Source organism: Xyrauchen texanus, chromosome 9 (assembly GCF_025860055.1).
Source record: "Xyrauchen texanus isolate HMW12.3.18 chromosome 9, RBS_HiC_50CHRs, whole genome shotgun sequence".
Lineage (NCBI taxonomy): Eukaryota > Metazoa > Chordata > Actinopteri > Cypriniformes > Catostomidae > Xyrauchen > Xyrauchen texanus.
The window spans coordinates 34,796,641-34,811,619 of record NC_068284.1 but is presented as its reverse complement, the minus strand read 5'-3'; the positions used below and the strand labels follow the sequence as shown (position 1 = coordinate 34,811,619).

The following is a 14,979-nucleotide window of genomic DNA, read 5'->3' as shown; positions in this document are numbered from 1 at the left end:
AAAAAAAAAATTCATTATGATTATCCAAGATGTCTATAGCTACTTCTAGATCTCTTGTTGAATGGCTTTTAGTGAGCGGATTCTACAGAAGTGTCATTGAATCTAAACAGAGATTGTGGTTTTTAATATTCACAGCTTTGACCTTTGCATCAAATCTGCTGCTCTGGAAATGTCCTGCCTGATCCCAAAATCTGGCATACGACACAGAATCCTGCTGATAGACTGCATGTTTCTTCGTAGTATCACACAAGGACTTGGCAAGATCTTGCACTATATTTTTGTTGAAAATGGTTTCCCTTACAGTTATTGAACAGTGTAGGAAAACTTGCTTGTAAATTCACTTTTTACTTCTCACTTTCTTTTCTTCTGACAGTTATATTTATGTGGTTCTAATTTCACCAGATGCACTTATCACATTGGAAACAGGTCCAGTTAAGTAAATCAGAAATGAAAATATTAATTAGAAATTGTGACTTTGTCTCACCTTTAGTATTGGTGCATTTGGCCATCATTTAATCTGCTAAATTAAATTTAAACAGATTTATCTGTTATTGCATAACAGATTTAAGGGAAATCCCTTAAAATTGCTTTCTGGTTTCTCTGATTTTCAGTGACAACATTTCTGTTCTTTGAAAGTAGATGTTACTTATATTTGAAACAAATCGTTTCATACTTGCCCTGAATTATCTTGCGTGGGTCTACAAAAAACTGTATGACATACAGTTTATCAATCTGACATGACCTCGTTCTCTGAAGTCAGGGTATTTTTTGGTACTTTTGATTTTACTTGCATGGAACTGTTGTTGGTGAGGTCAACCACAGACTGGGGCCCTTGGATGGCAAGGCAAAGTGTTTATACGCACATATACTGTATATCACGACACCTGTTTCCTCCTAACAGCAACTCAGAATCCAGGAAGTGGAGGCTCACGCTGCAGCCAGTGTATGTCTTGCTGCTATAGCTTAGAAAGGAGAGAGACATTTGCTCGGCATGCATCTTCAACGAGATCTCAGTGACTACGTTATTCGCTAAGTCAGTATTATGATCAAATAACTTGGTTAGATCTAGCCTAGCTCATCAAGGTAAGGCTATGATGTGGTTGTTATCGGTTGAAATGGACTGAAATAGATTTTGCCTTCCTGCTTGTCTCATAAAAGAGAGATCTTGACATTGTTCAGCTTTTATAGCTATTTGTCTGATCTTCCTTCGTCAATCATGAATTTACCATGCAAGGCCACACCGGAGGAGAAAACCGGGTCAAGCAGGAACTCCTCACGCTCTTCATCAGGAAGAGAGAGGGCTCGTCACTGGCGTCTTCTCAACAGGCCCTGGCTAAAGCACCGTTCAAATTCTGCCCCTGAGGAGCCCTTGGACTCACATGAGAGAAGGATTCTGCTTGGATGGGACATGCACACACAGAGCATGACATGGTCCAGAAGCTGCAGTACGACTCCAGCTAATCCTCCTATCTCCAGGGTCCACAGTCTCCCAGATCCTAAAAGGGTCACCAACTGTGGTGTCTTAATGGAGCATGTTAATCTTCAGCGGGACTGGTTATCTCGTAGCTCCGTCCCTTATTTGAGATCTACCTCTGAACCAGGGACTGAATCTCAAGGGGATACTCCACCACCCAGATGGGAGCTCAGTTCCCTACCATTTTCAGGGATTCTACTGTCCATGTCAAGGCGAATTAGCCAAATTTTAAATATCTCTCCTGAACCTGGTGTTGGAGAAATAACAGAAGACGGTAGGATCATTTAAATTAATTGGCATTTAAAGGCAGAACAAGGTGGCAGTAACTCTGATTCACTACTTAAAATACTTAGGCCACATCCACATTAACATGTATTTTTCAGTTTCCCAATGTCATAGTTTTCCAAAGTATGTGGTAAGGGAGTTCTAGTGTGGATGGCAGGTGTAAACTCAGCGAAATCTATGCATTTCAAGCGAAATTTTATAAGTGTGGACGTGGCCTTAGACTATATTTAGACTAGATACTTGCATTTTAAACAGTAGTCACAACCATGCAAAGTGACCATCACTGACAAGCAAGTGACAATAGTGAGATATTAATATTTAACCATGTTTATAAAATTTGATTAACATATTGTTAGTTGGTTTTTATATTTATATATGTTGAAATCCCTCACATCTACATGCCAAATTCAATTTTCCAGCCTGTCGTCATGCAGCCTGTTTTATTTAGTTATGAGCTGTATGAGCCAAATGCTCCAACTGAACCGTGATTAACGTCGCAATGTTTGCTGACCTCTGCACTAAATTATGGATGAAAACTATACTATTTTTAGATTTCACATTGAACACTACATAAGGGCTTAACTTATAATTGGTTTAACTGGAGGACTGCTGAAATCTTGAGCAAGCTTAAAAGGGCAACCTCAACCCTGATTTGTTTCAAATTTGGTTAAGTCATTGCCAGGACTGGTTGAGCACTGGTTACGTAATTTATGCTAAGCAACAGGTGAACGTTTGGTGGATGCAAAATCACTCAACACAGTGGGATGGATTTTATCCAGTCATACTGAATCATGCATGTATGCTCACCTATGCAGCTTACTTAATTGCCAGAACCTTTGCAATAGGAACATGATTTCCTGTCTTCTGTCCTGTGGATTTTGATTGCAACAGACTTAGTGTGAATGTGTTTTTTGCTCATTTTTTCACAGTCTAGCTGTTCCAATTATGTGCTGTTTGAGTAAGTTAAATTTCTCATCTTTGGGTCCTTTTGTAGGGAAATAAAATAATGAGATTTTGGCTGATGGGATTGCTTAATTGTCAAATCGCAAGCTTTGATATTGCAAAATTATGCTTTGTTTAAGCTTAGATTAAGGTAAGATTTGTGTAAGCGTTTGTGACTAAAATGACAAACGTTGATTGATCCATGCTTCTCACTATCGGAGTAAACACCTATTCCTCTTTGCTTTAGATTCACTTCCCTCTTCTCACTTTCCAATTTAAAAGTTCTGGAACAGTCCCATTTATCATGATCATATATGTTAATAGCTTATCAAGAAAAGGCAAATGGATAGTTTTTGGTACGTTGCTAAACCGGCTCTGATAAAGTTAATTATCGTTGTTTTTGGCTTCTGTTGGTTCAAAACATTTCTAACAAGCTTTAAAGTGTGACTACAGATCCTTGGATTGTCTTTTAGTTTGTGTCAATATACCCTGGTGTCACAGCAGTGGTTTGAACCCCCCTCCTATGTCGAACCATTCCAACTCTTTCCACTATATCCTTTAGAAATGTAGGAGGCAGCTCACTCACCTCCTTTTGTATGCAAATATGTGTTCCTGCAAAAACACAAAGACAGTAGGCTTGCCAACTTTTAGCTTTATTACCCTTTGAAAGGCTGGGGCAGAAGTGATCCAGTGAAGTCATGAAAAAGCCCCCTGTGGTTTTATTCAAAGAATCTCATCAATAACAAAATACATTTTTAGGCATAGCTGGGTGCAAGACGAATGCCATTAATAACACTGATTTCTGTGTTAAAATGGAATTTAGAAAGTGCTATTTAGGGTTTTCTGTGCAAATAGTAAGCAGAGTTTCCTCATTTAGGTATTCTCGTCATAGGCTGGTAGCTCCAGGAATGCCCCAGCCTGACAGAAACACAGTGGGTGGGGAGCGTAGCGTGTCTTAGACCTGATCTGTTGAATTTGCATTTGTGGCCTGCTTCAGATAGCTTGGTTCTGGCATGCAGATTAGCCCTGTTTTCACCTGGTGTTAAGATGCATGTTGGGCGATCCATTAAGAAATGGGACTACATTTAGACTGGTGTAAACGGGGTCAAAAACGTAAGATAGGTCCACTTTGACCAAATTTGGAGTTGAGTGAAAACACACGTGACCACATTGGGATTGTAGTGTAAACGCTCATCCATCAAAATAGTTTGAACAAAAGTAAAGCACCACCCACTGGCCTGTCAATCAAACAAGTTTAAAACTTTGTCGGTTATTTGCGGTTTTGAAAGAAAATGGCATTCTGAAATGGAAGATGAAAAAGCACATATATTTACATGCACAATACTTGACATAACTTCAGTGTTCCTGATATCAACATGCGGTGACAGATGCAAAGCACACAAATTTGAAGCTCATTTAATAGCGTCATGTTTGTGCTTAAATTAAATGCAAGTATAATTGAAATGAACAGTCTGCCGTTTTTGGCACATTATCATGTTGTAATACACTGATTGATGCATGCCGTCATGAAATCAGGGACCCTCCCCTCCAAGTCCGAACACAATTGTTTAAATAGACACAAATTACAACCAGGTGTAAATGGCGATGTGTCTTGCCTGTCCACTTGTGATCGGATCGCCCAAAACACATCTTAATATGAGGTGTAAACAGGGCCAGATATAAACACAAGTTACGGCTTTCAAACTTTTGTCATTCTACATTTTAAAGGAACATTATTTTTTTTTTTTTTTAACTCAGTCTAATGTTGTTTCTAATGTGCTTACAGTTTTGTTTTTGTTTTTTCTGTGGAACCCAAAAGTAGAAATGTTTGAAGAATAGTTATGCAGCTCTCGCCATTCAACTAGAGTTTATAGTGCCCAGGGGTGGTCAAGATCCAAAAAGGACTAAAAAAAGCCCACCAAAACAAAAAGCACCATAAAAATTGTGTGCAATATATTCAAGGTTTTCTGAAACCAATTTATGTGAGAAACAGACATAAATTAATTTTTTTATTCCTGGATGATCTTGCCCTGTCCCAAAGCTTGCTCCTAGCCTTCATTTGCATCACAAATTCAAAATTTGACATCAATGATGTTGACTCGCCATTTTAAATCTAGACAGGGGCTAGACTTTGGCTGAAGTGAATATTACCTGTGAATAATAACTTAAATTATGTTATTAAGTAGCTGTATGGACCGCTTTTATGGTGTTTTTTTTTTTTGTCCTTTTTGGAGCTGCACAGCCTCTGGTGAACCGTTATAGTATGGCGAGAGCTGCATAACGATTCAGCAAAAATAATGATGTTGTGTTCTGTGGAAAAAATAGCACCATATGAGTTTGGAACAACATAATGTCATAAAGTAAATAATGACATAATTTTCATTTTGAACTATTTTAAGAATAAGAGACAGTAGGGCAGCAAAGACACTTAATGTCTTCAAATTCTTTGAATTTTTGCATTGGAGTCAGCTTTCTTAAATGACACGCATACATACTGGAGGTGGCACGAATTATTTTTCTGCTGGGGCAGGGAGTAGCAAAGAGAGATGCAAATGTTCTAGGCTTGCTGACGGCAACCTATTAAAGTATGTACAGTGTCTCTCAGTGGTGGAATGTCAGACTCGTGAGGTGAACAAAAGAGCGTGTGCTCTGCCCTGGCTCTCGCACCGGTCCCGTCTGTAACACAGTAGAGGAGAGGAATACCAGCACTGCACATTATTTAACATGACAGATGTCGGACTGTGAGAAATGCATGACCTCCTTATGCAACAATGTTTGACGTGTGTAAAAAAACGTAGTCGTGACCAGTGTGCTAATTGCGCACAAAATTAAAGAAGTGAAATAGATTTTCTTTATCACTTACATTTTAAAGGGATAGTTCACCCAACCCTATCTCAAAAGAATGTTTATTTGTATGAAATTATAGGAGTTATACAACCACCAACTTCCTTGAAACATTTCTTTAGACTCCCTATAAGGAATACAATTTCACAGGAATCAGGTTTTAAAAAAAAAAAAAAAAAAACATTTCAGTGCTTGCAGAGTCAGCCTGATAAATGTCAAATTAAATACCAATTTAGTTGCACAAAAAATTGAAGTCAATTAGGAATGAGTCAGGCTGTTACATCCAATCCATGAGGTCTAGTATCCTAACAGGCCTCAAACTTGCCCCTCAACTGTACTTCCACAACAAAATCCCATCCATCAGCTCAGCCCAGTACAATAAGTGCAGAGTCATTCTGAACAGTGCTGCACAGGAGTTAGCCCTGAAAGTAGTTACTCACAACTGACTGAACAAATTCTGCCTTTTTAGATTTAGATTTTAGGAAGATCTGAAGTACTTTGAGCTGACAGATTAAAAGGCAAAGGGACGATGGTGTGTCAGCTTGCTCTGAGCTGCATCACTACGGTGGCACAATGGTAAAAGGCTTGTAACGCTGAGGTGAATTATGAATGACATGAGGCACTCTCCTGTCACTATGATGGCACAAAGACCCCCATTCTGCTATTCAGGGGCATTTTGTATGATTTAGCTTTTGGGAAATGACCCGAATGGGTGGCTTTTATTTTTATGAACACACTTGAGTTGAATTTTAAGGGTTATTTAAAGAGAAGATGAATCCATTTAACAGCAGGTGTTCTGGGATGGCTAGATAGATAACATATGAATGTTCATTCTCTAATGCTGGGTGTACACTATGATTTTCAGGCAAATCATTGCAAACACTTTTGCAAGGGCTTTATTCATTTTGTGTGATACCATGTGTCAAAATGAGGATATTAGAAAAAGATGGTTGATGTTTGCACAGTCTGCCTTGGCTTTTAAAGGAATAGTTCACCCAAAAATGAAAATGAAATGAAATCATTTTTTCACTCTTGCGTTGTTCCAAAAAAAAAAAAAATATCCACAGTGTACACCAACCTTACCTCTGCATGTATATTTTTTGTTCCTTTTTAATCTTATCAAGTTTTATGCTGGAACAGTATGCCTAAATGACAATGTTTTTTTTTCTTCTCTGTGTTGGCACGTCTGCCTTCATATGTCCTGCGGTCATCATGGGTAAGAGGAGAGCACTGCCCCACCTTCCCTCACAGTCAACAGCTGTTCCTCACAAGCCGGACCAGCCCCTGTTAGATTACTGATTAACCCACCCCTGCACATTACATCCTGCTTAACCAGCCATGTCAAAACAAAGTCCCAACTTCCTAAGCATCCCCACTTTGTTCCTCCAGCTGGAAACTCTGCAAATGCATCCTCACAGAGCTGCAATCATAGTCCAATCTGCTAATTGCAGTAATTTCCTCTCTCTCTGACCCAGCTCCCTCCATCTCCCCAGACACCAATTAATGCTGCTAATTTGAAGGCCTTATGAATTACCATCCCAGAGTGAGATATGAGGCTATTGATGCCTCTGTAGGTGAATCACTGTTTTTAATTGGTTTGCCACAGTGTATGGCATTACCAGTTTTACTCAGTACAAGGGACAACACCAGTGTGAAATTTTATAATGGGTAAAAGGGGGAAACATTATGAATGGAAATTCCAATATCAATACAATAGCCTAATGAATAGAATAGTCTTAAATAAAGGATAGTTGCCTAATGAAGAGTTTGTGACTCATGATAAATGAACCTAAATAACGCATTGAAAGCTAGATGTTTTGTGTATGGTGGGTAACTGTAAAATGTCTCGGATTCAGAACTTTGTTATATTTTTAAGAACAGATGATTAAGGGGGCCTGGGTAGCTGACTACCACCCCTAGAGTAACGAGTTTGAATCCAGGGTATGCTGAGTGACTCCAGCCAGGCCTCCTAAGCAACCAAATTGGCTTGGGTTGCTAGGGAGGGTAGAGTCACATGGAGTAACCTCCTCATGGTCGCTATAATGTGTGGTTCTCGCTCTCGGTGGGGTGCACGGTGAGTTGTGCATGGATGTCGTGGAGAATAGTGTGGGCCTCCACATGCGCTATGTCTCCACGTTCAACATGCCACATGATAAAATGCACGGATTGAAGGTCTCAGATGCGGAAGCAACTTTAGATTCGTCCTCGGTCACCCGGATTAAGGCGAGTCACTATGCCACCACGAGGACGTAGAGCACATTGGGAATTGGGCATTTGAAATTGGTGAGAAAAGTGGAGAGAAAAAAGGAACAGATGACAGAAAAGACATCTGTGCGCATGTCTGATGCGCTGTTTGATCGGCGGCATGCAATCTTGTGGAACACGCATATGTAAAGGGTTCTCACGCTTTCTTTTTTCAGTCTTCTGAATTTTTTTTGCCAGAATAGTATCATCTATGAGAATGCTGCAAATGACCTCAGACCATCTCAGCTCAGGAGTTCAGATTGCTTCATTTCCACAAAGCAGTTCTTTGTGAGCGCAACTCTTCAGGATCACTTTATTTTTAGCCTATATACATCTGTGAAATAAAATAATACAAAAACACATTCACCTCGAACCATGATTTCGATTTCAGTGATTATTATCATTATTTTAATTATTTATAATTGTTATTAGATCTTAATTTGTATTAGGAAGTTTCTGTTAATTTTCCATTTTCATTTGAAAACACGTCTGTTCCTCAACGTTGTGGCCTTCCTTCCTCACTGAGATGTAGATTTTAACAGCAACAACTGAGCTTTTCGAAAAGCTCTCCCAAGTGGATACATTTTAAAATGCCATCTTCGCATTGTAGTGTGAACAGGGAAAACTGAGAGATCTGAAAACGATGACATGTTATCATGTGATGCAGTCATGTTATCCATTCAATCAAAAACAACAAGATGGCGGTACATGTTGTAGTAGCATTGTTGTGCCTGCTTTTCACTTTATAGATTGTTAAGGATAAATGTTACATCGTGCAACCTTCATATTGCATTCCTTCGATGGGAAGCTTACTCGGTATTGTCTTCAGGCGATGAAACACGAGGACAATTGCGTTTTAGACCGTACATGGAATGGCGCTTATTTCTTTTCTTTTTCTTTTTTGCATGCGCAATAAGGGCTTTTAAAAATGTTTATACATTTCAGTGTGGACGGACAGCATTTGGACGACGAAAATGACGTTTTAAAATGTATCCAGATTAATGTGCACAGAGCCTTAATAAGATATCAGTATCGGCACACCAATTTTTGTATCGGTTCATCCCTATTACAGTAAATGTGTAGGTGACATGAAATCCTATTAAGAAGTTGGCATGTCCTGCAGTTTTCCTATACTCCATCTAAAACTATTTTAAACAACGTTTTGCTCATTCTTTTATAATTATAATGCTTGTACTTTTTTAATACCTCATTTATTAAGAGACTACATTATATATCTTTTTTTTAATCACACCATTTAAATGAACTAGATAAGGATAACCTTATGTTGACCAGTTACACAACCTACATTACTTTACACAAATCATATTTATTAAAACCTTGATGTTGATTAAAACATTTCCACGTGTTAACTACCCAGATACCAGTGTGCCATATTATTACCATCTGGTACAGTCACTGTACCATGTCAGTGTGAAGCCAAAGATTGTTGGATGAAGTATGTTGTGAGCTTGTCAGAAACAGGGTAGGCTACTGAATATCTGATTTTCAGTGCTGTTAGTCTGTGGTAATAAAAGGTCAAATATTTACTCTCTCACAGTTTCATATGGCCTTTTTATATGAGCAGAGCTGTCAGTCAGGGTCATGCGGGCAGTATTTGTACCACATGCACTCACACTCTATCTCTCTCACATATAAACATCACGCACACTCTCTCTGTTTCTCTTTTGCTGACTTTAATGTTCTTCCACATCAATTGTCAACCTGCTTTAGCCGCGCCCCTCCCTCCATGCTGTAGCATTGTTATAAGACGAGCTGTTTGTGTTGAAGGGTTGTCGTGGAGACCAGGTGGTTGGGCACTGAGAGAGCAGTAGGGGGAAGCTGAGGGACACAAAGCATCTTCTGTTCTCTTCCTTAGCGATTTATTTGTGTGTCTGTGTTTGTGTGTGAGGGTGTGCACACACCTGGCAAGCACTGTGGGAATTTGGCATTAGGTTATATATGAAGTTAGAGTCCAACAAAATGAAAAGACTAATTTGAATGAAAGCACTCTGGATAATCAGACAATTCATGTTTCTAAAACGGGCGAACGATTGGATGTTTGAGTATCTACTTAATTGTGATGTAATTTGATTCCATTTACGTGCATTGAGTCATTTGGAATCAAGAACCTGTTCTTATTCAGAATTGATTCAATTGTGGTCTATGAGTTGTGAGTTGCAGTCTAAATTAAATTTGATTAGGAAAAAAGACTGGGCACTGTGAAATAGGCTACTGCAAAGGCAATAGACAACATTCTTTCTATTGTATTGTCCTCACTGGCTGTATGCGACTAATGTAGTCTGATTGGTGAGCAAAGGATGCTTATTATTTTTTAATGAATATGTCAAAAAGAATCCATTTCTTTTGCTCAAACGAATCACTCATTCGGCAAATCGGTCAGAGTGATTCTTGATTTGTGAATCACTATAAGTCATCATTTTTGTCATGCCCAACTCTAAACAAACCGAGAACTGTTGATTTTTATGTGTTGTAGTCCACCCAAAAATTAAAATTCTGTCATCAGTTACTCACATTTATGTTGTTCCAAACCCATATGACCATATGATTTGTTTTTTCTTCTGCGGAACTTGATAAGAAATCATTTAATGAAGGTTCTATTGGTTTAAAATAATAGCGACTTATTTTAACGCATTACAAAGCATCCTAAAGTGAGATAAAAGTAGGCCATGCGACTCACTTTTTATGACGAACAGACTGTAAGTGGTTCTTGAGACAGGATGTCATGGCACTTGTTCACGAGACGTGCAATAACCAATGAGGTTTGATGTTATCGGCATAGCCGCCATGTTGATTTTCAGTGCGGTTTACAGACATTATCAATTATTTAAATTGATTTGACAGAGATAAATTACTTGAAATTATAGTCTGTTAATCAAATAAAGTTGTCTTATGCCTTCAAAAGACATGACAGAATTTTAAATGTTTGGGTAAAATATATCTTTACGGCTTGTGTTGTTACTGACTGGTTGTTATAAGACAATACAGGTGAAACTCGAAAAATTAGAATATCGTGCAAAAGTTCATTAATTTCAGTAATTTAACTTAAAAGGTGAAACTAATATATTATATAGATTCATTACAAGCAAAGTAAGATATTTCAAGCCTTTATTTGATATAATTTTGATGATTATGGCTTACAGCTTATGAAAACCCCAAATTCAGAATCTCAGAAAATTAGAATATTACATGAAATCAATAAAAAAAAAGGATTTTAAATACAGAAATGTCGGCCCTCTGAAAAGTATAATCATGCATATGTACTCAGTACTTGGTTTGGGCCCCTTTTGCATTAATTACTGCCTCAATGCGCGTGGCATGGATGCTATCAGCCTGTGGCACTGCTGAGGTGTTATGGAAGACCAAGATGCTTCAATAGCGGCCTTCAGCTCTTCTGCATTGTTTGGTCTCATGTCTCTCATCTTTCTCTTGGCAATGCCCCATAGATTCTCTATGGGGTTCAGGTCAGGCGAGTTTGCTGGCCAATCAAGCACAGTAATACCATGGTCATTGAACCAGGTTTTGGTACTTTTGGCAGTGTGGGCAGGTGCCAAGTCCTGCTGGAAAATGAAGTCAGCATCTCCATAAAGCTTGTCTGCTGAAGGAAGCATGAAGTGCTCTAAAATGTCCCGGTAGATGGCTGCGTTGACTCTGGACTTAATAAAGCACAGTGGACCAACACCAGCCGATGACATGGCTCCCCAAACCAACACAGACTGTGGAAACTTCACACTGGACTTCAAGCATCTTGGATTGTGTGCCTCTCCATTCTTCCTCCAGACTCTGGGACCTTGGTTTCCAAATGAGATGCAAAATTTGCTCTCATCAGAAAAGAGGACTTTGGACCACTGAGCAACAGACCAGTTCTTTTTTTCTTTAGCCCAGGTAAGGCGTTTGACATTTGAAGCCCATGTCCAGGACCCGTCTGTGTGTGGTGGCTCTTGATGCAGTAACTCCAGCCTCAGTCCACTCCTTGTGAAGCTCCCCACACATTTGAATGGCCTTTTCCTGACAATCCTCTCCAGGCTACGGTCATCCCTGCTGCTTGTGCACCTTTTTCTTCCACACTTTTCCCTTCCACTTAACTTTCTATTAATGTGCTTTGATACAGCACTTTGAGAACATCCAACTTCTTTTGCAATTACCTTTTGAGGCTTTCCCTCCTTGTGGAGGGTGTCAATGATGGTTTTCTGCACAACTGTCAGGTCAGCAGTCTTCCCCATGATTGTGAATTCAACTGAACCAGACTGAGAGACCATTTAAAGGCTCAGGAACCCTTTGCAGGTGTTTAGCTGATTAGAGTGTGACACTTTGAGCCTACAATACTGAACCTTTTCACAATATTCTAATTTTCTGAGATTCTGAATTTGGGGTTTTCATAAGCTGTAAGCCATAATCATCAAAATTATATCAAATAAAGGCTTGAAATATCTTACTTTGCTTGTAATGAGTCTATATAATATATTAGTTTCACCTTTTAAGTTGAATTACTGAAATTAATGAACTTTTGCCCGATATTCTAATTTTTCGAGTTTCACCTGTATGTAGTGCTAAAATAATTTATTTGGAACTGGAACCGTTAAGTAGACTTGGAACCAGATTAATTAAGTTTTCTACAATGCCCTCCCTTATTTAATGTTGTGCAATACAGATTTCTTCTCCTGGCCATGAAACAATGGTAGATCTGCAACATCCGTATTTTAGTTCTGCAACAGCTGATGCTTCCCTGTTGCCTCATGTCATTAAACTTCTGCTTTCTTCATAAATATGCTAATAAACCAATTTTTGTGGTGTTTTCTCATGTTTTAAGCCATTTTTGTTTAATGATTCAGTCGAAGGTATTCTTAACATTTGTCAACCCACCAACTTTGAACTTTTAGTTTGGTAAAAAAGCTATGAGATGAGCAACTTATTAATGTAACCTTTGGCACAATGTAAATGTATAACAATAGTGTGATAAACAGCGCAATTTATCACAATATTTTCCACACTTTAAGAAAGGATACCTAAAATACTGTGGGGATTTCTGGGAACACTTTTAGATTTTTATATATATATTTATATATATATATATATATATATATATATATATATATCTATATCAGTTCATAGAAATGAACAGTCTGAAGGAACCGATTTACTAAAACAAATCAGATTTCTCAATCTGCTTTGTCTGAGATGTCTTCCACAAAACTTAAATACTTCTTTTAAAAATGTTGAAAATTTTGTGTAGTATTCTTAAGTTGGATGAAGGGTGTATTGGTGTTTTAAAGTGGTGACCAGTGGGGTTTTCTGTGTGTTGGCAGTGATTAGCGGTTTCAAACATTCCCCCCTCTGAAACCCCATCCTGGACAGGTGGTATGACCTCTCCTTCAGCTGAAGACATTCCAGGCAGGGCTGCAGGGGTTTGGATTACTCTTCCTCAGACACATGTGAGGGCCAGTCTGGTCCTCAGTGGGTGTCTTTGATCATAGAGATGTACATTAGGTCTGTCCAGGTCAGTGTCATGCACATGCTCTTCGCAGATAAATGCGGTCTGCATGTGATATGAATGCATGCCAAGTTTTTCTGGCAAACATGTGTAGAGATTGGTGTACCAGCATCCAGATGCAACACTGAATTGGATCTGGTTTACAGTTAGGTAGTCATACACATATGCACTCGCTCTTTCCTTTAAACTTGAGATGTGTAAAACGAAATATTTAAAAAATGTATTCGTTGGGGAATGACAGCCTGAATAAGCATAGTTTCTGGTTCACCTGACCCCAATTGGACACTCAAGTATTCAAAAACAGATGGGACAGTTTTTGAAAGATTAACTATTTTTAAATTGACATCTTAACGCAACATGTATTGCGCATGACAAAACAAAGTTGGGATGCAATGACCACAGACTTCTGTCTGCACGCGAATGGCTGTAGCGACTGAGCTTTAAAAGAGATTAATATAAAGATGCAACTTCTGCAAGAGGGTTTTACTGTGTAAGCAGTCTAACAGCTAAATCCCAGAACATTAATTAAAGCACAGCAAATAAAAATATCAAAATGTCTAAAATCGAACAATGTGACGCATGCTTAACCCAAAACATTACCTAATATGTCTCAAAACATGATAATTTCACACATCAACATCCTGTATCATGGGGCCTCAATCCAAAACATGCCACACTCACTTCCTGCAGGTCTGTCTGAACCTTTATTAACCTCTTGGGTAGATGCTATTTGTGGGCTTCGGCTCCATTACGGGGTCACAAACTGGCAACTCCAGGGATCAGCTGGCAGCCACCCGGCAGTAATTGTTTTCAAGCTGTGTTGCTGCACAAACAAACATATGGGAGCATGTAGGACTATGTCCAGGACACCCACACAGTTACAGTTTTATTGAAGGCCATTCATACAAATCACTCTTTTGCATCCATCTGTAGTGTTTTTTTTAATTATTATTATTGTTTTCTATATAAACCTGTGCTAAATGGACGTCTTTGATCATTGCGCTGTCTCGCTGATTTTTCAGTATCTTGCACAGGAGCGCCGCATTTTCTAGATGCTCTGTCAAGTTAAAAAGAGCTTCAACTTAAACAAAAAAACTTGTCTTTATACACATGTGTTCTGTTATATTTGTTGAACGGCCCTGTGCACTTTTTCTGGAGAGTGCTGAGGGGACCGACTTAACTTGGTACCTGTGTGCTGTCTGACTGACAAGCAGCTGCTTTAAAACACTCTCATTTGTATTTGCGAATGCTCTGTAAACAGTGCCTGCACCTCATAATGCAGCTGTGCACGTGAACTAGGGCTGTTATGGTGGCAATATTTTGCTACTGCAGTGGTAAAGGACATATCACTGCCAGTGAACGGTGTTTATGGGGTAAGAAGTCTCTAAAAAAAACCCAGAAAATTAATACGCCTCTGTGATAAAGCATCCACAACATAGATACGAATGATCTAGTACTTCATTATACTCATTAAGTGACATAATTTCAGCTATATATTTCAGGTTTTCGTAAGGTCTTTTATGCAAGATGATATGTTTACATATGCATAGCTGGCGGTGGCACTTTGTCACCACGGTAGGTGATTGTCACGATGATGCTAGCAGCCCTAGCGTGAACAGTCAACTGCACTTCTTGGTCGAAAATGGCCATCTTCGTGAGGTATTATTGTAAACACACATGG

General features: G+C 38.9%; 1 protein-coding gene across 6 annotated transcripts in view; it reads left to right on the top strand.

The window, feature by feature from the left end:
- LOC127648999 (ras GTPase-activating protein nGAP-like) overlaps positions 1-14,979 on the top strand; it is a 118,832-nt gene that overhangs the window by 29,479 nt on the left and 74,374 nt on the right. For 5 of the 6 annotated variants that reach the window (XM_052133876.1, XM_052133875.1, XM_052133874.1 and 2 more), the window contains exon 1: positions 958-1,748. The exons of the other annotated variant lie outside the window; for it this stretch is intronic. In XM_052133876.1, coding sequence (XP_051989836.1) covers positions 1,217-1,748 — 532 coding nt within the window. In that variant the 5' untranslated portion in view covers positions 958-1,216. Of the gene's footprint in view, positions 1-957; positions 1,749-14,979 lie in introns of those variants that run through there. 6 annotated transcript variants of the gene reach the window in all.